Source organism: Nansenia antarctica (genome assembly GCF_963989245.1).
Source record: "Nansenia antarctica genome assembly, chromosome: 5".
In the NCBI taxonomy this organism is placed as follows: Eukaryota; Metazoa; Chordata; class Actinopteri; order Argentiniformes; family Microstomatidae; genus Nansenia; species Nansenia antarctica.
Genome location: NC_137690.1, coordinates 70712597 through 70735808, shown reverse-complemented (window position 1 = coordinate 70735808; position 23212 = coordinate 70712597). Strand labels below are relative to the sequence as shown.

The 23212-nt window shown below is 45.1% G+C and overlaps 2 protein-coding genes across 2 annotated transcripts; both read right to left on the bottom strand.

Moving 5' to 3' along the window:
* Window positions 1-1191: 1191 nt before the first annotated feature.
* Window positions 1192-5411, bottom strand: pithd1 (PITH (C-terminal proteasome-interacting domain of thioredoxin-like) domain containing 1). The gene is made up of 6 exons (XM_080530702.1): window positions 5097-5411; window positions 3995-4038; window positions 3759-3836; window positions 2349-2453; window positions 2025-2133; window positions 1192-1449 (listed from the first exon to the last, which is right to left on the bottom strand). Exons 1-6 carry the CDS (start codon window positions 5289-5291, stop codon window positions 1348-1350), a joined length of 633 nt encoding a protein of 210 aa, XP_080386828.1. The 5' UTR covers window positions 5292-5411; the 3' UTR covers window positions 1192-1347.
* A 1936-nt stretch (window positions 5412-7347) lies between these two features.
* On the bottom strand, window positions 7348-20967 carry eloa (elongin A). The gene is made up of 12 exons (XM_080531226.1): window positions 20853-20967; window positions 19522-19578; window positions 18911-19023; window positions 17789-18468; window positions 13302-13645; window positions 12521-12632; window positions 11927-12085; window positions 11535-11632; window positions 10366-10546; window positions 9062-9191; window positions 8043-8209; window positions 7348-7526 (listed from the first exon to the last, which is right to left on the bottom strand). Exons 1-12 carry the CDS (start codon window positions 20922-20924, stop codon window positions 7465-7467), a joined length of 2175 nt encoding a protein of 724 aa, XP_080387352.1. The 5' UTR covers window positions 20925-20967; the 3' UTR covers window positions 7348-7464.
* Window positions 20968-23212: the final 2245 nt, after the last annotated feature.

Below are 23212 nucleotides of genomic sequence, written 5' to 3'. Positions count from 1 at the left end.
GCCACCATCACTACCACTTCACAGAAAGTGATGGATTTATTGTATATATGCAGCATATCAACCTGTGTATTTAAAAATATATTTTTTTATAATCGTCAGATTTTGTCTATCCTCGCACTAGCTGTGGACATTTGACCATGGCATTTATATAGAAAAAATCTATTCCATTGGCAGTAAAATATTATTTATGAAACTAAACTATTTGCTGGAGTTTCTTAAGATATACTTCTTCACATTTGCATAATAACGTATCATAAACAACAGATATTTGTTATATCATATTTTACAATATTTAAGGACCACAGCATCCCCCACAATCATCCCACACATTATCACATTCACCGCCTGGCTGCCAAAGACCGCAATGTGACACAGCATTAATAATGCAAGGAAATGAAATCACGCGTCAAACAACAATAGAGGTGATGGGAAGCAGTACGTGACTTTAGAATTATAAGGTTCTATCTCCATTTTTGTCAAAATTGAGTTTTTGACATAATCTGATCCATTAGGTGTTTATTAATGCCTGTGTGGTGTTATTTTTAAAATGTTGACATTTTTCTTGTTAGTAATTAATAAAATACAAGGTTCCATCTCACAAAACATAATGGAATGTAAAAACGTTTAAGCTCAATATCTCTGAACTACCCTCAACTGAGATAGAACCTTAAGGGCCAGTTTCACAGACAAGGCTTAAGCCTAATCCTGGACTAAAAAGCATCTTCAATGGAGATTTTACATTGAAAGTGTGATTTAGTCCAGGACTAGGCTTAATCCTTGTCTGTGAAACCGGCCCTATAATTCTAAGCTCTCGAGTATTCAGTTGGTTTATACGGAGAGATAAATATGGTTCAAATGATACTGACACCTTGATGTGAACTTGTTTGGTTTGGGACAAAACATTGACATGGTGTCACTATAGTGCCACAACAAAATCCTTATTAGCCCTGATAAAAGAATAGGAGCTCCCACACTGCAGGTGGCCATTCCAGTTTTGCTTATATTACAACAAAACACTAGGTGGCGCCAAGTGTCCAGATATAGTTTTAGATTAAATGTTTATGGCCTACCGCTTGCACACTCTCAATATACCTTTTTGGTATTTATTTTTGTAACTTTAGCACAGACTATGAGCGGTTGATACGTTTAATGTGTTCACTTCCGAAGAAAGACTTGATTCTTTCAGCCTCCACTCTTTATTGTCATACAATAAGTATCTCAACTGAGACAATCCAGAGTTGTGATATTCAGGGTTAGCGCGCTGGCCTGACACACCACTGAGAAGCTCCACTGGCTAGTCCTGCCAGGAACAAGAGTACATTTCCTTGTCTGTCAAAACAACTGTCCTCAAGAGATGAAATTGGTTTGTGGGATGATGGAGTCCACTTTGTGATCGGCAGGGTTGGCGGACGCCTCGTAGTTGCAGATTGTCACTTCATGTCTGTAAGCCTGAAAGCGCAGAGAGATGAGACATACAAGGTGAGCTGCTCGCCACTGAAACACTGTCAACTTTGAAAACAATTTTTTTTTTTTTTTTGAGGAACATACTAACATAATATTGTAATATAATATACATAATGCTGGAAGACAAAACATCCCATAATAATAACAGGACGTGCAGACAGGCACCATCAGAGCCTGGTCCCGGGGGAAGGTCTCTCATAGGGCTTACACACCGGCAGTTCCGAACGCCGGTTCGCGTTCGCGTGCCGAAACCTCCGAACGTTGGCGCTGTCTGGCGAATGATACACTGGTATGAACGCGGGCTCGTTCGCCAGACAGCGCCAACGTTCGGAGGTTTCGGCACGCGAACGCGAACCGGCGTTCGGAACTGCCGGTGTGAAAGCCCTAACACTGAGACGGACAATGGCTCCGGGCCTGAGCTAGATTACTCTTCCTGCTACGACTGGTGGATTGATGATTCACTTGCTTAGTCAAATGTATTGATTGTAAGTCGCTTTGGAATAAGGCATCTGCTAAATGCCAAAAATGTAAATGGAAGGTCTCACTGTGACAGCCCTTACCTGAGAGTACTCCCCTCTGAGCCCAATGTAGTACACACGTGTTGAATCTGTCCCAAAGTTCTTTGACAAGTGGATGGTCAAGTGCTGGACGTTGGAAAAACGAGCAATCCTGGAAAAGGGGAAAGAAAAATAATATATATCCAGAGTTGATTTGTTACATGGTAGTTTAAGAAGAATGGGTCCTTAAGGGTGCATGCAAACACATTAAGATCTAATGCATGCATGCAGTGTGTGTGTGTGTGTGTGTGAGAGAGAGAGTGCGAGTGCAAGTGTGTGTGTGTGTGTGTATGTGTGTGTGTGCATACACTTTGCATTTGATCGTACTTAGTTGGGTACTCCAGCTCCGCCAGTGGATCTCTGTTGAGGCGGAAGGCTTGCTCTGGTTCTCTGCCCGTGTCATCAAACGACATGTTGGGGATGTTCTTATACCTACACAGACAGAGCAGCAACATCCCAGCAATCAGTCATCAACACCACTCCTGTACCACACAGTACACCTGCTGAAGATTAGTGAGTGTACAGTAGTTCTATACTGGCTCAATGTAACTGCACAGTCACGACTCCGATTGGTGCCTGCCTGTACTACTGGGTCTGGGCCACATTCAGACCCAATTTACACCGCGCTTTAAAGTTTAAACTGCACCCTGCATCCAGATACTGTCCCTAATCCACATGCCACATGGAAATTCTGTTGTAAATTACACATCGTGATCTGATCTGTGTAAATGAAATCTGGACACAGAGGTTGTTAACCTAACATTTTTACTATTACTACGCGACCTTTTCAGTTTGTAAAGCGTCTTTGAGTGTCTAGAAAAGCGCTATATAAGTCTAATGTATTGTTATTATTATTATTATTATTATTATTAACCACATTGTGTTCAAAGTCAGGTAAATGGTGCTGTAATGGCTAAAAATGCTCTAACGTGTCTTCCTGTTATTCCTGTGTATAATCAGTATATCCTAAGTTGATTTGTTCCTGTACTAACGTCATAGACTAAGAGGTTAACAGTATGTTATCTGATCTAACTACTCTGGAGTTCTACATGAATGCAAGTTTGGATATTGTGTTCTGATTAACTCTTACCTTACTTCTCAGTACAGAATGTGCTCACTCTGCCACTTGACAAGATAGTGTGCCCATCTGCTAGTACTGAGAAAGATAAGGTACACACCAGCTCATTGTCTGTAAATCACGCCACCCTCGGAGGGGGGCCGGCTGACCTTGTCCGTCCAGTCCGAGTATAAGATGTTGGTGAGAACCAGAATTCAGGGCTTCTTGCCAGGACAGCTCTCATGACACTTCTGTTGTGTACTGTTGTTTAAGAAGTCAATACTTTGCAAACTATTTTGATTAAACCTTATTAACGAGTAAATACTGTGTACCATCTTGTTGGTTTCCTGTCTCACCTGAGGACCGTATGGTTACATTTCCATTACAGTGCCTTCGCGCCCATTTTTACAGCCATCACTTGAGTCCGGCCTTTATGCGACAACATTGTAGCCAGGTGACCTACAAACAGGCGTAGTTACAGGACAGTTGTCTCTTCAGACAGACAAGTGAATCCTAGCCCTACCGACTGCTGCGTTCATCCTCTCACATCTCTCTCATGTGTATTTGTAAAAGGACATTGACAATTCAAGGACAGTAGGATTCCCCTTTCTTTTGGAAAACCATTGTTGTTGCTGTTGTTGTTGCTGTTGCTGTTTCCTCCAGGCAGAAACAGTACTCACAGTCTCATCTCAGCAGGATGGGATTCGTCATCTTCGCCCGCTATGATGATCCCCTTCAGCTTCACGCTGCCTGTGAACCTGTGAACACGCATCTGACAGTCAGTCAACAACATCAGGAGACTTTGACACTGACAGAATGGACCCATCGTTAGTGTTAAAGTACTAAAGGACTGGAGCGTAACCATGGGACAACATGAAGGCACTTATTAAGTAGTATAAGTGAACCGTTTCCTTACGGGATATTAAACAGGAGTTCCTCGTCAGCATCACTCTCAACAAACTGCGGAGGAAGAAAGAAAGATCGTTTCAGAGTGTGCCCAATGGATGAATAAGTATTGGTGTGTGAATGTGTGTGTGAATGGGTGAATGAGAGGCCATTGTAAAGCGCTTTGGAATAAGGCGCTATATAAGTCAGTCCATTTACCATTTATCTCATGTCGGTGAATTCGAGTATCATTCTAACTATATATGACCATAATAATCTGATATGGTTTAGTCTTTTCTCATGGGAAAAAGGAATTAAGTTGCTGCGATCAGTAGGCTATGGGAAATTTGCCCAGTGTGTCTGTCTACATAGGTTGTTTTCATGTAATACTTAGCAGCATGTGTTTGAACTCTGAAACATGCTTTTCATGCAATTTGAGTGGCAACCGAAGTGACAACCATATAAACACTGTCTGCAACATGCTTTACCGTTGTTGGTAGGCTACTGTAACATGTTGACTAGTGATGGTGAACAGTTCACAGGTCATGAGCTTAGAATGATAAGGTTCTATCTCCGTTTAGAATGATAAGGTTCTATCTCCGTTTAGAATGATAAGGTTCTATCTCCGTTTTGAATGATAAGGTTCTATCTCCGTTTTGAATGATAAGGTTCTATCTCCGTTTAGAATGAGAAGGTTCTATCTCCGTTTAGAATGATAAGGTTCTATCTCCGTTTAGAATTATAAGGTTCTATCTCCGTTTAGAATGATAAGGTTCTATCTCCGTTTAGAATGATAAGGTTCTATCTCCGTTTAGAATGATAAGGTTCTATCTCCATTTAGAATGAGAAGGTTCTATCTCCGTTTAGAATGATAAGGTTCTATCTCCGTTTAGGGCAGTTCAGAGACATTGAGCGTCAAAGTTTTTACATTCCATTATGTTCTGTGAGATGGAACCTTTGTATAACACCACACAGGCATTAATAAACACCTAATGGATCAGATTATGTAAAAAACTCAATTTTGACAAAAATGGAGATAGAACCTTATAATTCTAACGTCACGAGTTTAGGACTCTGTATAGGCTTTAAGCGTGTTGACTTGACCCTGTTCATCGTCTCGATATACGGATTACCTTCTCCCGATCTCTCCTCTGGTCCCAGGGTTTGAACACCAGCTTCCCGTCGCCGTCTCTGCTCTCGTTCAGACACTGCAGTTTCTCGGTGTCTATGCGCTGGTACAAGGCGTACTCCAGGCCCCTCTCCGCCGGCTCGTGTTCCCCTTCACAGCCGTGGCTGTGCCCTCCGTGGCCGTGGCCGTGGCCAGACATGATCTTACGGATGATTAAAAACAGCGCTTTCTATTAAATAGAAAAGTCCCAAGGCAAAAATATGAGGCCTATCAAAAACTAGATCAACATTGAACTCCACTAGTTTCACTTTCACCCTGATGTTTGTTTGTTTGGCAGAAGAGAATCGTTTCAAAATCACATGTATGTAAAGAGCCAATCAAAAAGGACGCACAGACGCCCCTATGTCGACGTGCACCCCGATTGGCTTGTAAAAGAGCCAATCAAAAAGGACGCACAGAGGCCCCACATCGACGTGCACCCCGATTGGCTTGTAAAAGAGCCAATCAAAAAGGACGCACAGAGGCCCCACATCGACGTGCACCCCGATTGGCTTGTACGCATTTATATTGAATACAATGATTGGGTCGCATCATTTTTAGAGACTCATGTCAGCTCAAATAAATAATAATAATAATAATAATATAACGGGCCCAGTATTTAACGTTTAATCTGGATGACGATTATTCTTGAAATACTGGGCCTTGGGTGTTTATCTTGCTTCCTCCACAGATTATTTATATAAGCAGTTAGAAGATGACAGACAGATTTGAAGTTGGTAAAGCTATTCAGCTCATTACAACTTTTTAAAGATTCTGGTCTGGTATATAAATGTTGCTAAATGTGAACGTCTTCCAATTAAGATAAAAGATTTCAAATATTACAGTAAATAATAAAATACCGTGGCATTATTATAGACGGGGAATCTAGATTCAGTGACAATGTTAACCCACTGTTGCCTCAGTACAACAGAGATTGAACCTACTACTACTTGTGGGTACTGTAACCTTAGCATTGACTTGATCTGATAATGCAGTAAGGGCTACTTGTTAGGGTAGTGTTGCATTTGAGACATCTAGGGAACTACTTTCTCATTCAACAATGAACCATGTTAAAACTGGCCAGTGTTTTGGCAGTTTTGGCCATTTCTCCACAGAGAAGGTGAAAGGATATAATAATAATAATAATAATAATAATAATAATAATAATACATTAGACTTATAATGCTTTTCCAGACACTCAAAGACACTTACCTAGAGGCTAATTCAAGATGCATAGTCCCGAGTGGGAAGCATGCATTTACCGTAATCAGACACAATTTGAATGCACCATTATTTGTCGCCGTTTCAATCAGTTTGAATACTGTAACTATTACTGCCATAATACGTGATGTACGCGCACACACACACACACACACACAGGCCCGAAGCAGAAGCACACATGAGGGCAAAAAGTCAATTTTATTAAAAATGTCCATATAACATTTATTAAAATCTATTTAAAATGACTATTTTTGATCCACTTCCATTGGGTCCAGGTTCAGGGGAGCCGGGGGTCCCAAAGTAATAAATACATAGTAGAATGAAGCTGCAAGGTCCTACCACTTTCGTTCTCTCTTTCTCCCTTTTTGTGTTTTTCCTCGTCCTGCACTTCTTTCATTCCTCACTCATCACAGTGAACCAGAGACTAGTAGGGATGCACATGTGGTTGAACACAGTAGGACAACAGGGTTGTGGATGCACGCACTGACTGGAATAAAATAATGTAACTAGTCTAGGTGTCCATTGTACTTTTTAAAAAAAAAGGAAAAAAAGAAAAGAAAAAACAGATGCTGAGATTTGTACCAGCTCAAGTTGGATGTCTTTATGACCTATTGTACCGTTTATAAAATTGGAACCATCCACTGTAGTGTTTTATGCTTGTCGTTACAGTTTTTTTTTTTACTTTGAGATGCTGTGTGTGTGTGTGTGTGTGTGTGTGTGTGTGTGTGTGTGAGAAAGAGAGAGAGAGTGTGTGTGTGAAGGGGGTGGCGTGTGTGTGTGTGTGTGTGTGTGTGTGTGTGTGTATGTAAATGAGGTAAATCTTGTCTGCTTCACAAGGGAGCTATCTGGGAACAGTTAAAAATGGATGACATTTGTTTACATGTGTATGCAATAAAAGAGAGTGTGTGTGTGTGTGTGTGTGTGTGCTTCACCAGGGGACAGATAAAATGTTTCTTTTTTTTTTCGCTTGTGTTTTTTTGCTCGTGTGTGTCGGTCACTCATAATTCATTGAAGGAAGAAAAAAAAAAGAAAAAAAAAAAAAAAGAGCTTAGCTCACTACAATCTCTCACACTTCCTCTCCTCACACTCCATACATTCACTCTCTTCTCTTCCTATCGGCGGGAGAATCTGTTCTTGAAATTTTTGATAGTTTTGGCCATCAAGGGGGCACTTTCTGGAAGACAACAAGAAGAATTTTAGTTTAAGAACGTGAACAATGAACAACGTGAACAATCCACAGCACCTGGTCCGTTCCACTTCAATCGCTGCACAAACATGACCCAAACCCTATCGCTAAAACACTACCTAGTTTACAGCACGGTTAGGAAAAATGACACATGATGCGAGTAAGATTCAGTCCCATGCTCAATACAGTCCCCCTCCCCCCAACATTTTACATTTAGGGAATTTAGCAGAAGCCTTATTCCAAAGCGACTTACAATCAATACATTTGACTAAGCAAGTGAATCATCAATCCACCAGTCGTAGCAGGAAGCGTAATCTAGCTCAGGCCCGGGGCCATTGGCAGTCTCCGTGATAAACAAAAACCACCAATAACACAAGGTCAAAGCTAGGTTTAAATCACTTACGAAACTGTAAGGGTTGATGTCTCCAAGTCACTCAGTCAACATGTACATACCAACACACACCCGTATTCCCAACACACCACACCTTTTTGCTCGATACTCACTTTTGACCAGTGGCTTGTTGGCTTCTCTGGCGCTGGGGCCCCCGCCCCTGCCCCCGCCGCTGGGGGCTGACAGCCGGGAGGTCTCGGAGGTCTCGGGGGGGCTGTTTTGGGAGGAGCTGCTGGGCTGGCTGGAGGAGAGGGAGCTGTAGGACATGGCTGGCCTGATCCTGACGCACGGGAGGGGGGGACAACGAGGAGTCAACACCCAAAACCACATCCTACTGTCTCCTACTGTGTCCTACTGTGTCCCCCTGTGTCTTACTGTGTCCTACTGTGTCATACTGTATCCTACTGTATCATACTGTGCCCTCCTTTATCCTCCTCTATCCTCCCTGTCTCTTACTCGCTGACAGGCTTGTGGTCCTCCGTGCCACAGTTGGTAGAGCTTGGCACGAGCGCTTAGGCTGGGGGTTCGATTCCCTCTGGGACCACATATACTGAAAAATGCATGCAGTCACTGCAATGTAAGTCACTTTGGATAAAAGGGTTAGGGTTAGCATTTAATAATATAATTAATGCCATTTATGCCATTTAGCATCAGCTAAATGGCATATATTCTTATATTATTCATTGTATCTTATTACTGTATCCTACAGTCTCCTCCTGTCTCCTACTGTATCATAAGGTATCATACTGTCTCCTACTGTATCGTAAGGTATCATACTGTCTCCTACTGTATCGTAAGGTATCATACTGTCTCCTACTGTATCGTAAGGTATCATACTGTCTCCTACTGTATCGTAAGGTATCATACTGTCATCTACTGTATCGTAAGGTATCATACTGTCATCTACTGTATCGTAAGGTATCATACTGTCATCTACTGTATCGTAAGGTATCATACTGTCTCCTACTGTATCGTAAGGTATCATACTGTCATCTACTGTATCGTAAGGTATCCGTATTGGTTGGTTTGTTTTGTGTCCCACCAGCCCCTCGTTACTGACAGGCGGGTGCTGACAAGCGGCCGTGGTCTTTTGTCCATCCCTGATCAGACGCTGCGTCACCCAGGTACTTACTTGATGGGTGCGGCGGCGGCGGTGGAGCTGGCGGTGGAGGTGCTGGTGGTGCCGAACTTCTCCTGCCGCCGGCGGACGTCACGTGGGGGTTTGGCGACGGAATTGACGAAAGCCATCTTAACCTGTCGCCCTGTCCGCGATGACACACACCAAAAACACATTATGACACACACCAAAAACACATTATGACACACACAAACACACATTATGACACACACAAACACACATTATGACACACAAAAACACACATTATGACACACACAAACACACAGTTTGTGACACACACAAACACACAGTTTGTGACACACACAAACACACAGTTTGTGACACACACAAACACACTCGCTTCCTGTCACCGACTAGGGTTCTGGTCAATTCCACTTCTGATTGGTCAGTTCAGGATATGAAGACAATAACAGAGCCATTTGTGATGTTTTAATTTCCTGTTGTTCTGTTTTATGTGATATTTCTATGTCCTGTAGTTCTGTTTTATGTTATATTTCTATGTCCTGTAGTTCTGTTTTCAATTGTTTATAACATCTGAGGCCGTATTTCCCCTGTGAATTTACCTGCCCAGGGACTGCTGATGTAATTTAGCTACCCAGCTAATTCAGGGGGAGTCAATGACTGTCCATTGTCCCTTTTAAAATAAAAATCTATCCTCAAGGAGGATTTGTCAGTTATTGAGCCAAACCCTGCAGTTCACCCAGTGAAAACACTGATTACATCACATGGAGCTAAAAATGCAGCCAACATATAGAATCCGGTTCTATTCCTTTATGAAAAATATTGTCAATGATAATAATGAATAAGCGTATGGAATGAATAGAATCCAATAGAATAAATGAATTCAAGCTCAACAGTGCAATCTCAAGGCTCTTGTAGCAAACAGACATTTCTACAACAGCATATTTGGATACTGGATTCTGATTGGCTAGCAACAGTGGTAAATATCTCAGCAACCCACTGTTCAGACCGCATTTCCAGTATCAATGCGCCTCCCAATCAATCTGATTAAGAACACCTGCGCTGCTGACCTACAATGCAATGGTTGATCTTGTTTATGGGACTATATTCTGTGGCGGAAGGATATATGTATTCTGAAACGATTAATGATTGTAAATACATGAATTTAATGTTACGACTGTGTCCCATACTCAGCTTCGACCTCGTGCCACAACCCTGTACCAGTGGTGGTAAATCTCTCCACAACCCCCTTCCTCTCATGGTAAATTGCTTCCTTTTACAACACCATGTAGCCTATTTGACACCAAGAGGAGACAACACTGAAGGGGGTAGCAGACCTTTGGGCTTGTTGGCGTGGGCAGAGCTGATGTTCTGGGTGAGCATTTGCAGCCTCTTCTCCCGCTCGTCGTGGAGACGCAGGTACATCTCCCGCCACGACTCGTACTCCTGAGGGGCCTCGCGCTTGAAGTCCCGTTTGCAGTGGCGCATCCAGAGGTCGTCAGAGTCCTCCATGAAGCACTGGCACACAAACAACAACAACAACAACAACACTTCATATGTGTGGATTTACTACCATGTAAAACAGTTAGGTAGGCCTGTTTATAGAGTAGTTTACTACATGTAACACAGTTATACTATCGGTAGGCCTGTTATAGGGTATAGTTAGGCCTGTTATAGGGTATAGGTAGGCCTGTTATAGGGTATAGTTAGGCCTGTTATAGGGTATAGGTAGGCCTGTTATAGGGCCGTTTACTACATGTACACTGTATCCTACTGTGTCATACTGTGTACTATATACAGTATATTTGTTATACTGTTCTGAGGAGAAGCCATCTTTTTTGACAGGTTATTTATTTGACAAATGACATTGGTTACAAAAAGTTCTGTCATCACTTTCATAGCATCTTCAACCACACAGACAGTGGTGCTGGACAAACACTTTTAAGGCGTTTATTAAATATAGCAATTTAATATATAGAGACTTTTCTTATGACGGTATTAAAACGGTATTGAAACGGACACTCTTGCTATTTTCAAAATCATACTAAACATGACTTAGTGCTAAACATATTTGAGTGTTAAATGCTACATACAATCTAGAGATTTCACTCAGTTTAAAGTTAGCGTCCACAGAATTGTCTCTGCAACATACAATGCAAAAAGCGTGGCGTTGTGGCTTCTAACCGTAATCAAGACAGTTCAGTGCAGTGACTGTATGAAGCCATATTTGTGGCACCAGAAACATCATTTGAAATTAATAATATAATATATTGCTAAAATGTAATAGTTCAATGCATAATGATGATTTAATAGTATTTAAATGGAGTTTGTTAACTTGTTTTGTATTGCTTACTGTTAACTTAGCTAGCTTATTGAATGCAATGATGAAAAACCAAAACCATGTACTATTCTAAAGCATAATGGAACATAACGGTGTGTCTGTGTATGTGTCTGTGTGTCTGTGTGTCTGTGTGCGTGTGTCTGTGTCTGTGTCTGTGTGTGTTACCTGATTACACTGTTCGATGCGGTACAGCTGCTCGGGGGTGCATCGCTCCAGTACTGGTTCTAGAATCTCAAAGGGCACGCCTCCGACCTCGTCGATGGCTGGGGAACACAGAGAACATGGACTTATATATACTGAATTATACAATGGGGCAGTCCCACTTATATTTGTTATTTTTATTCGACAAATACAGCGAAGACAGACAGGAAAGTAAGGAGAAGAAGGGAGAGAGAGAGAGCATGTCAGCAGGGCATGGGCCGGATTCAAACCCATGCCGACATGGGCATATGTGTGCACTGTAGACCTTGGTGCTAGACCACTGGACCATCCCAGGCCACTTGTTTGTTTTGCTGTCCGTGTGTGTGCCTGTGTACTGCGTGTGTGTGTACACTCACAGTCTATGTTATTCTGAAGCACTCTGATGCACTGCTCGTACAGACTCATCATCTTGGGCAGGTAGGAGGTCTTGGAGCCGGAGTACACCGACATCTTTGAGTTGAAGCGTCGGCCGGTGAAGCCGGAGTCCTCGTCCTCGCCCTCCTTGGACACAGGAACTGTGGAGGGAGAGAGGGAGACGGCAAACATGAAGACGTGCTGACGACCAGACCAGACCAAACTGGTTCCAGGGACGACAAACAAAAGTCCACTGAGATAACAAGCACATAGGCGCATCAACACAGACACGTGTGCAAACACACACACACACACACACACACACACACACACACACACAGACTCACACACAGACTCACACACAGACTCACACACAGACTCACACACAGACTCACACACAGACTCACACACAGACTCACACACAGACTCACACACAGACTCACACACAGACACACACACAGACACACACACAGACTCACACACAGACTCACACACAGACTCACACACAGACTCACACACAGACTCACACACAGACTCACACACAGACTCACACACAGACTCACACACACACACACACACCAGCAGCAGAAGAGTACCTTTGCGCCTCTGAGGGGACAGGGGTGTGAGGTCGATGGAAGGCAGAGGTCTATAGTTGGGCTGGATCGCTGGCAGAGGGATTTCAGGAAGGATTTGCACCGACTCCACTACCTGGAGGTCAGGTGACAACAATGGGAGTTCAGTCCAACAGCATGAAAAGGAACAGCCACTCAGTCAATGTTGCTGCCATTTTAGGTCATCCACACCAATAACCATGTAAGCCTATAATAACATGTTCCTGAATGCATGTACTGTACATGGGCCTGCCAGGCAAGACCACCATTAAGAGGGTCACGGTTTTGGCCTAAGATGTTATGGGTCTGGCTTAAGCAGGGTTGCCAGATGGGCCGGGTTACCGCCGAATGGGCTACTGGATTTAGCATTTTTTTAGACTATGGTTAGGCTGGAAATGGCCAATCCCATCTGGCAACCCTGGGCCTAAGATGTCATAGTTCTGGTCTTAGATGTCATAGGTCTGGTCTAAGATGTGATAGGTCTGGTCTAAGATGTCATAGGTCTGGTCTAAGATGTCATAGGTCTGGTCTAAGATGAAGATTCCTTCTATCACGGAGACTGCCAATGGCCCTAGATTACTCTTCCTGCTACGACTGGTGGATTGATGATTCACTTGCTTAGTCAAATGTATCAATTGTAAGTCGCTTTGGAATAAGGCGTCTGCTAAATGCCAAAAATGTAAAATGTAAATGTCATAGGTCTGGTCTAAGAGGGTCATGGGGTCTGGGTCTTAGAGGGTCGTGGGTTCTGGTTCTGGCCTCTTACCCGTCTGCGTTTCTCTGGCAGCGGGGACGCCGCCGGGGTGGAGCTCGGCTCGGACCTCTTGCTGCGGGTCCCGTTGGCCTTGCTGGGCTTGGAGGAGGAGGAGGAGGGCGGGGCGGCCGCGAGGACCGGCGGGGGGGGCGTGGGGGCCTGGTGGTGGTGGTGGGGGGCCGAGCGGCTGGGCCGGCTGGGCTTCTTCTTCTTCTTGGTGGGGGTGGGGGCGTCGTACATGAGGAAGGACTCGAAGGACATGGTGGGCGACTCGAAGGGATCCTCCTCCTCGGTGCCCCGGGACGACGGCGGCGGCTGCGGCGGCGGCGGGGAGTCCCTGCGCTCCCGTGATCGCCCTGGTAACACAAGAGAGAGAGGGACGTGAGCTGGATTATCGGATGTCGTATGTTAGAGACGACCCACAGCTGCAGCAACGGGGGAGGGGAATTTATTGTTCTGAGTGACTATGGGTGTTGACTATGGTTGTTGACTATTCAATTCAATTCAACTTTATTCGCCATGTGCAATGCACTAGGAACATGACTTGACATGGTATTCTCCATGTTGAACAAGCTACAGTACATACAACAACACAACAATACTCAAGACAATATTATATACAGTACCAATATGAGTGAATAAACATACTGTACAACTTAGTGCAAAAACATGTTAAGTGCAAGGTGCGATGATCAGGAGTTATTGAGGAGGGCTGTGGCTTTGGGGAAGAAACTGTTCTAGTGGCGTGATGTTTTTGACCTGATGGCCCTGTACCGCTGTCCAGAAGGGAGTGACGGTTGTTGACTATGGGTGTTGACTATGGTTGTTGACTATGGTTGTTGACTATGGTTGTTGACTATGGGTGTTGACTATGGCTGTTGACTATGGGTGTTGACTATGGGTGTTGACTATGGGTGTTGACTATGGGTGTTGACTATGGTTGTTGACTATGGTTGTTGACTATGGTTGTTGACTATGGGTGTTGACTACGGGTGTTGACTATGGGTGTTGACTATGGGTGTTGACTATGGTTGTTGACTATGGCTGTTGACTATGGTTGTTGACTAGGGGTGTTGACTAGGGGTGTTGACTATGGTTGTTGACTATGGCTGTTGACTATGGGTGTTGACTATGGGTGTTGACTATGGGTGTTGACTATGGGTGTTGACTATGGGTGTTGACTATGGTTGTTGACTAGGGGTGTTGACTAGGGGTGTTGACTATGGTTGTTGACTATGGTTGTTGACTATGGCTGTTGACTATGGGTGTTGACTATGGGTGTTGACTACGGGTGTTGACTATGGGTGTTGACTATGGGTGTTGACTATGGGTGTTGACTATGGTTGTTGACTAGGGGTGTTGACTAGGGGTGTTGACTATGGTTGTTGACTATGGCTGTTGACTACGGGTGTTGACTATGGGTGTTGACTACGGGTGTTGACTACGGGTGTTGACTACGGGTGTTGACTACGGGTGTTGACTATGGTTGTTGACTATGGGTGTTGACTACGGGTGTTGACTATGGTTGTTGACTATGGCTGTTGACTACGGGTGTTGACTACGGGTGTTGACTATGGTTGTTGACTATGGGTGTTGTCTATGGGTGTTGACTATGGGTGTTGACTATGGCTGTTGACTATGGTTGTTGACTATGGGTGTTGACTATGGGTGTTGACTACGGTTGTTGACTATGGTTGTTGACTATGGTTGTTGACTATGGGTGTTGACTATGACTGTTGACTATGGGTGTTGACTATGGGTGTTGACTACGGTTGTTGACTATGGTTGTTGACTATGGTTGTTGACTATGGGTGTTGACTATGACTGTTGACTATGGTTGTTGACTACGGGTGTTGACCATGGTCAACTATGGTTGTTGACTATGGTTGTTGACTATGGGTGTTGACTATGGGTGTTGACTATGGGTGTTGACTATGGCTGTTGACTATGGTTGTTGACTATGGGTGTTGACTATGGGTGTTGACTACGGTTGTTGACTATGGTTGTTGACTATGGTTGTTGACTATGGGTGTTGACTATGGGTGTTGACTATGGGTGTTGACTATTAGTGTTGACTATGGGTGTTGACTATGGTTGTTGACTATTAGTGTTGACTATTAGTGTTGACTATGGGTGTTGACTATGGGTGTTGACTATGGGTGTTGACTATGGGTGTTGACTATGGTTGTTGACTATTAGTGTTGACTATGGGTGTTGACTATGGGTGTTGACTATGGGTGTTGACTATGGGTGTTGACTATGGGTGTTGACTATGGTTGTTGACTATGGTTGTTGACTATGGGTGTTGACTATGGGTGTTGACTATGGTTGTTGACTATGGGTGTTGACTATGGTGTTTTTTATTGGTTTTTATAAAAACACAACACCATGTATACAATCAATTAATCAATCATCAAACAATCAGACATTTAAGACATTACATTCAACAACAACCAACATTAAACTAACTAAAGTGCTCAGTGTTCAGTGTATTGTCCAGTGTAGTGTAATGTTCAGTGTTCAGTGTCCAGTGTCCAGGTTCCAGTGTCGGTAGGAGGCAGGGGTAAAAAACCTGTTCGCTGTGCATCCAGGAAAAAATTCCCCTGCAGCCCTCTAGTTGTAGAGCGACTACTATCCAGTTTGCCCACCAGTGCAAAGCCGTGGCTCCCCCACCTCCCTCCCCCGAGGGACCCCACACACCCGACCCGCCCCACCACATGGTCAACTATGGTTGTTGACTATGGGTGTTGACTATGGTTGTTGACTATGGGTGTTGACTATGGTTGTTGACTATGGGTGTTGTTGACTATGGTTGTTGACTATGGGTGTTGTTGACTATGGTTGTTGACTATGGTTGTTGACTATGGGTGTTGACTATGGGTGTTGACTACGGGTGTTGACTATGGGTGTTGACTATGGGTGTTGACTATGGGTGTTGACTATGGGTGTTGACTATGGGTGTTGACTATGGGTGTTGACTATGGCTGTTGACTATGGCTGTTGACTATGGTAGTTGACCATGGTTGTTGACTATGACTGTTGACTATGGTTGTTTTGACCAACAGCCAACAATAACAGGCGCTCAATACAGAGGCTGGATGAGATTAGCCATGGTCGCCATAGCAACAGTCATGACAGTGCTCAATAACCTTCTACAGTTTCACGTCAAACGAGGGTAATACATTATTAGGAAAATCTATCCCTCTATCTATCTATCCCTCTACCTATCTATCTATCTATCCCTCTATCTATCTATCTACCTCCCTCTATCTATCTATCTTTCTATCTATCTATCTATCTATCTATCTATGAACACGAGAGACAGTTGCCCAATCCCATTTCCCTTTTCTACCCAAACTGTAGGTTTGTGTCACTCGATTTGAAGCCAAGCTCTCCGAACACAGCCACAAGCGGTAGTGGTTGTAATCTTCCTCTATGAAATGGGACAAGCCTTCAAGACCCTGATACGTCATCAGTAGTATCATAGAAAAGCAGACGCTCACGATTCGTTCACAACTTAAGTTTCATCCTATCAATCGATTAGGCTTAACAAGTCATCAAATAAAAAAAGAACAATGCTTAATTTCCAGGCCAGTTCATGACATAATAGCGAGACTATCATGCACAAATCAGCCTTAAAACATGTAACGTTAGATAGATAACATTAGTAGGCAGACACGGAGCGTAGATAGGAACGTTGGAGAAACAGCATTAGTCAGCTACATGATAAAACCCATCAATAATATTACATAATAAGTTATAACTACTGCTTGGATTAGATTGCGGATTGTTTTGGTTTAAGGGTTGTGCCACTATAGATACCAGCTCAGTAGCCTTGCGGTTAGAGTGTCCGCCCGGAGATTGGGAGGTTGTGAGTTCCATCCCCGGCCGAGTCATACCAAAGACTATAGAAATGTTAGCCTCTGCATTAAGGGTTGGATTGGGGGGGTAAGACCCTGCAACATACCAGCGTCATGTCCAGGGGTTGTACTTGTACATCAAGCTGCCTCACGCTACGGAAACAGGAGATAGGCTCGAGGTTCTCACTGCTTACTTACTCACTCACAGCTATAGCGTCATATGCCATCAAATGAATGTTGTCAAAATGCGCCGAAACCTAGAGAGCCTTCCCCTGCCGTCCTCGGTTTCGGAAATTGGCATGCACAAATCAGCCTTAAAACATAGGTGAGACATATTTCCATGCGTCCATTCACCCATGTGCCACGTTCGAACTATACTTTGGCCCTACCCCTACATGAAAACAAGAATCCCTACCCTACACGTGAACGGGCAAAACAGAGCCTTTAGGGGAGAAAACGAAGCCGTAAGGGGTGAATAGGGATAGGGCCAGTGACTCCGGCTTCATCACTGCTAATACAGAGCACCGTGACAGGGCATAGCCGGAAGAGGAAAGAGGTCACAGGTCACAGTGACACGGAAGTCACCGGGAAGAAGAGTCACACAGCTGATAGAGAGGTCAGAGGTAACGGTGAACTCACCCTCGCTGCCTCCTTTCTTGTCCTTCTTGGCCTCGTGCGGGGTGGCGTGCCGGCTGTGTTTCAGGGCCTTGTGCGTGCTGCCGCCGTGCTGCGACTCCCTGTCAGCGCTGCGCTTCTTCCCCCCGCCGCCGCCGCTCCCCCCGTCTCCCCCTCCCCCTCCCCCGTCTCCCCCTACGCTGGCCTGGCCGTGACGCTGTGGTTTCCGCCGCTCCTCCTGCTGCTCCTCCTCCTCCCAGTTGCCGGGGGAACCGTGGCGGTGGTGGTCCCTGCCGGCTTCTCTGAGTGGTTTAGCGTGTTGTCGGACCTCTTTGCGAGGCTGGGGGGGTGGGGGGCTGGGTGCCGGCTCCTCCTCGGCGGGGCTCTCGTACCCCTCAGACTGGTAGCCGCCGCCGCCCCCCCGCTGGCCCCCGCCGTGGCCGAGCTGCGGGGTGGGGCTGTAGTGGTGGCGCTGGGGGGGGGAGGGGGTGTAGTTGGTGTGGTAACCTCTCTCCTCCTCCTCCACCTCCATCTCCTCGTCCTCCTCTGCGTGGGGAGGAGGCTCGTCCAGGGAGGGTTCCCGTGCTCGTTTGCGGCCCCCCCCCTCGGCTCCGTCGGCGCCCCGAGAGTGTGTGTGTGTGCGTTCCTCCTCGGAGCTCCGAGAGTGCGTATGTGTGCGTTCCTCCCTGGCGTTGCTGGGGGGTCTATGAATGAAAAAGAAGAGCAACAAAGACACACTGAAGTGAAGTATTGAAAACCATGGAGAAAAGACAACACAGACACACTTTGAACTAGGAGCAGATTGATTCATCGGGCTTCGAAGTTAAGACACTTTTCTGCTGTGTTTGATTGAGTAAATAACACGAGTTACAACTTCAACGTTATTACATTGTGGTGACCCACTGTACAGAGACATTCCCTAGACACTATGGGAGGAGGTACGGCTCCTTTAAGACGGAGAGTTGAGAGTTCAACCCAGGAGCTTACTGGGTAGTGTTGTTTAGAGTTAGCAGTTCCTGTTGATACACGAGAGTCTTTACGTTAAGTTGCTGTTACCATTGCTGTTGCACTGTGATACATAACTAAATAACATCTTTAGAACCTTTTACCACCAAACCTCAAGTCCCTGAGCGCACGGCCACTCACCTGTCTGCAGATTGGGGGACTAGCTTCTTCCACTTGGCCACGAGGCTCTTCGCCGCCTCCCCGGCGAGTTCATTTTTACGGAAAGAATTCACAGTTTTTCCTATTCTAGTTTCCTGCAGCCAACAAGACAACAACAGATTAGAAAAAGACATAGATAGATAGTAGGGTTTAATCAACTAAGCACATCATGTTTTTTTGGGAAACAAAGTCAAATGTGATTGGCTGTGTGTGCGTCACGTTGTGCAGCGTGGATGTGTTACAGCCTCCGGAACCCCAGGCTAAGTGAGCAGCACACTTAGTCCCAGCTCCTACAGCAGACTGCACTATACTGTAGTTATTGACCATCATAAATGTGTTTAACGGCTTGTGACAATATTGAACAGCGCTCTGAAAGAGCAGCTGGGATACAGAAGCTCAGATCACCCGTTGCAAAACCGGCCTCCGCCTAAAAAGTACGACCTTGCGCGTGGCATGCATTACAAGAACAACAGTGAGCATAGTGGCATGCAATCGATGCAGATAGGCGATAGGCCTATCTATCTAACAGTGCAGTCATCAGGAGAGACACGATTGCTTTCACAGAAACACAACAGTGTGACGACGTGTCTTACCACAAGGATGTCCACCGTCATAGGCAGATCCCCCAGGCGTTTGAGAGTCTTCAGGAGCTAGGGGAACAGGGAAACGATATTATTACAGACGTTTTCATAGAGTGGTGAAATGGACCGTGGTTAACAGAATGACAGTAGGCAGTATACTGGGCCCTGAATCATTCTGAGAAGAGCACAATAAACAACGTGTGTTCGCCAAGTTCAGGTGAAAAGCAAGGAGGAGGGGTGGTAGCAGGTGAAAATGGCAATGACATGCTTGTGTTCATTTCTAGTAAGCCCCAATAGTCCATGAATGACACCCTGACAAAATGTCAATAATTAAAAGTACAGGCGACAACATAGGCACAGTCTATGCATGCACGTGCACACTATGCATTGCAAACCCAATCAGGCCTACTTGGTAGCTGTGTGTGTGTCCTTCTCTGCTGTGGTTGTGTCAGAATTAAGACTACAGAAACACAGCGAATTGCGCACTGTCATGGCGTCATCGGTGTCATGGCGTCATCACTGTCATGGCGTCATCGGTGTCGTGGCGTAGCCTACTACTAGTAATGGGGGCATCCGACTCCAAAAGGAGGAAGGGGGTCGTGTTTACTAACTTGGATCAGGTGACGACAAATCGAACCACGACAACGATCAGAGGTGTGCAGAGATCGCTTTGTTCAACACATGACCATGTTTCATATCACAGACACACTATCTATGAGCACGCCGGGACGTCACGTCAGAAGTACAGTTTGTAGTAGTAGACCCCTAAATCACAACAACCCCCCCTTACCCTGAACTTGTATGGGACAATGTATGAAAGCAAGCAAGGCCTGTGTGTCTGCTTGTGTTGCTGTCACTCGGCGATCGGTGCTTTAACGTAGAATCGCTACGGTTGACATTATCTTGAGGCACTTACTTAGCAGAAACTGGCTACATGTGTAGCCGATCTTGGAAGTAGTAGTAGTAGTAGTAGTAGTAGTAGTAGTACGATGCTTTTACTGAAACTAGGCTGGCCACCCACCACCCTGGTAAAACTTAACAACTCTAGTTAAGAAGGTTAAGAACCCCCCCCATCCCTCATAGGTTTGTTTTCTAAACTAAAGCCAGTATTTGTATATATATCCCCGTGGACGTGATGTTAAACAAACCAGCAGTCTGATCTCAAACAAGCTACGTTAAACGGAACAACCTGCCTGGCTGCCACGCTTACAACCATACAACCGGCCCTGGGAAACGGTGTTAAAGTGGCGATCGGCCGTCAAAGCCCATTCAGCCATAAAGCTGGACGGGTCCTTGGCTTTCGTTTCATTCCCGTTACGTCGCCTGTCCGGTTCTGCTTTTACCTTGCGAGGCTCGAGGTTCTCCGACAGCCTGGACTGAAGTCTCTCCACTGCGTCCAGCAGTGCCTCCGCCATGTTTACAGCTGGTACCCTGTGCCCGGAAGCTGCTTCATTACAGTACAACACACACGAAAAAGCTACTAGAGTCTATCTGCCCTCTCTGTGTCTGCCCTCTCTGTGTGTCCGCTCGCTGCTTCACTCCTCCTCGAGCCCTGCGTCAGAGAACAGCTGACAAAGGACAACGTCACAATAGTGTGTGTGCCCCCAACGTTCTGCTGGTTCCAAACTCGATTCCTTGCTCGCGTCCTCTCCTTGCGTCCTCTCCTCCTTGCGTCCTCTCCTCCCTACGTCATCAACTCGCTTATTCTACTCCAAAGGAAGGAAGGAATGAATGAATGAATGGTCTTTAATATCATTAATACAGTACAGGTACCATACAACGAAATTTAGGAGGGGGGGCTCCCCTGGTGCTAGGAAAAAAATACTAAAAACAAGAAGGGAAAAGAGCTGGTTTACATAAATAAAGGCTATGTTAACTATCCACTATACTATACTACTATACTATACATATAAAACACTGTGCTGTACTCTATGCTATGCTATAAATATCCTAACATTTCCTATCTCTGAACCTTATGTACCCGAGGGTTGTCATATTGCAGGGGAGGGGAATATCTACAAAGTAGAGGATGCGAGGGATCATGTTTGGAACAATTGAGAAAGGGCCAATGACACCTGACCTGTCTGAGGTCTTAATTGGGATTTTGTGGACATCATTCTCGATGGCCCAAGATGCATTCGATGGGTTTCTATGACATTAGACACTGTCTTTATTGCCCCTGTAGTATCAATGTTATGTTATATTCTTAGGCAAATATGCCATAAATCTCACGTAACAAACTGTACCTGTCTAACCGTCATCAATGATCACGGTTCCTGAGCATGACCTTGTGATATCTGCCCCACGAGTTTGTGTTCTTTGTTTGTTTGTCTTTGTTGTTTGTTTGTGTATGATGTTGTTCTGTTTGTGTGGTGTGTTATGTCTGAAATGTTGCTGAAAAAGTATTTTTTAAAAAACAATATTATATTACATTGAAATGTCAAGTTACAATGTTAAAGCCATATAGTGAATTCTACTAGTAGTAGATAGTAGAATAGTAAGACTACTGCAACACACTCCTGGCCGGGCTCCCCGTCTCCACCATCAGACCTCTGCAGTTCATCCAGAATGCTGCTGCCCGTCTGGTGTTCAACCTCCCCAAATGTTCTCATGTCACCCCTCTCCTTCGCACCCTGCACTGGCTCCTGATAGCAGCTCGCATCAGATTCAAGACCCTGGTGCTTGCCTACCAGGCAGCAAAAGGAACAGCCCCTGCCTACCTGCAAGCAATGGTCACCCCCCAAACTTCAGCCTGTTCACTCCACTCCTCCAACTCTGCTGGCCGACTGGCCCCACCTCCTCTACACCAACACGGCAGTCACGCTGCCCGGTCACGTCTCTTCACTACACTGGCTCCCCACTGGTGGAATGAGCTTCCCACGGCTGTCAGAACTGCAGAGTCACTACCCATCGTCCACCGGAGACTGAAGACCACCTCTTCAGGTTACCCCTTAACTGCTCCTCCTGAGGCATCTACTACCCCCGAGCAATGTGTCTCCTGAGACACCTGCTTTCCCCTATACTGTGTCTCCTAAGATTTCTACTTCCCCCCGAGTACTGTTTCTCCTGTCTGTTTCTTCTGTCTATCAAAATGTTTTTATCTTTCTTTCTTCTTCTATCACGACGACTGCCAATGACCCCTGGCCTGAGCTAGATTGCTCTATTCCTGCTACGACTGGTGAATTGATGATTCACTTGCTTAGTCAAATGTATCAATTGTAAGTCGCTTTGGAATAATAAGGCGTCTGCTAAATGCCAAAAAAATTAATGTAGCCTAATCTAAATGAATTCATTGTAATAAAGAGCATGTTTATTACCGACTCTTCTTGCCAACATCATTCTTTAACCCTATCAACGTTTTCAGTTCTCCTAAGCAGGAAATAGACCTCAGAGCCATTTCCTCCTGTGCACAAACACACACACACACACACACACACAGACACACACACACACACACACACACACAGACACACACACACAGAGGACCATCAAACAGACAACTGAGAACCATCCGCACCACTTATTGGCATACAGAGAGTAAATAGCGCCTCTCCAGTCTGCCAGCTGAGTGCCTTAAGGGGGTGGGGGTATTAAAGGGCTGGCCACATATGGAGTGTTTTTTTGATGGGGAGGGAGGGGGTGCCTGTATTTGGAGATGTAGGTGGAGGTGGGAGTTGTGGGGGAGGAGTGTCATGTTTCCTAG

What these genes read in the sequence shown, in the direction of transcription:
- eloa (XM_080531226.1), bottom strand. Translation starts at nt 20,924, where the DNA reads ATGGCGGAGGCACTGCTGGACGCAGTGGAGAGACTTCAGTCCAGGCTG. An exon ending in AGAACCTCGAGCCTCGCAAG is followed by an intron (nt 19,579 to 20,852) that starts GTAAAAGCAGAA and finishes CTGTTCCCCTAG; the next exon opens with CTCCTGAAGACTCTCAAACG. An exon ending in TGACGGTGGACATCCTTGTG is followed by an intron (nt 19,024 to 19,521) that starts GTAAGACACGTC and finishes TGTTGGCTGCAG; the next exon opens with GAAACTAGAATAGGAAAAAC.
- pithd1 (XM_080530702.1), bottom strand. Translation starts at nt 5,291, where the DNA reads ATGTCTGGCCACGGCCACGGCCACGGAGGGCACAGCCACGGCTGTGAA. An exon ending in GAACTCCTGTTTAATATCCC is followed by an intron (nt 3,837 to 3,994) that starts GTAAGGAAACGG and finishes GCGTGTTCACAG; the next exon opens with GTTCACAGGCAGCGTGAAGC. An exon ending in TCAGAGGGGAGTACTCTCAG is followed by an intron (nt 1,450 to 2,024) that starts GTAAGGGCTGTC and finishes CTGCGCTTTCAG; the next exon opens with GCTTACAGACATGAAGTGAC.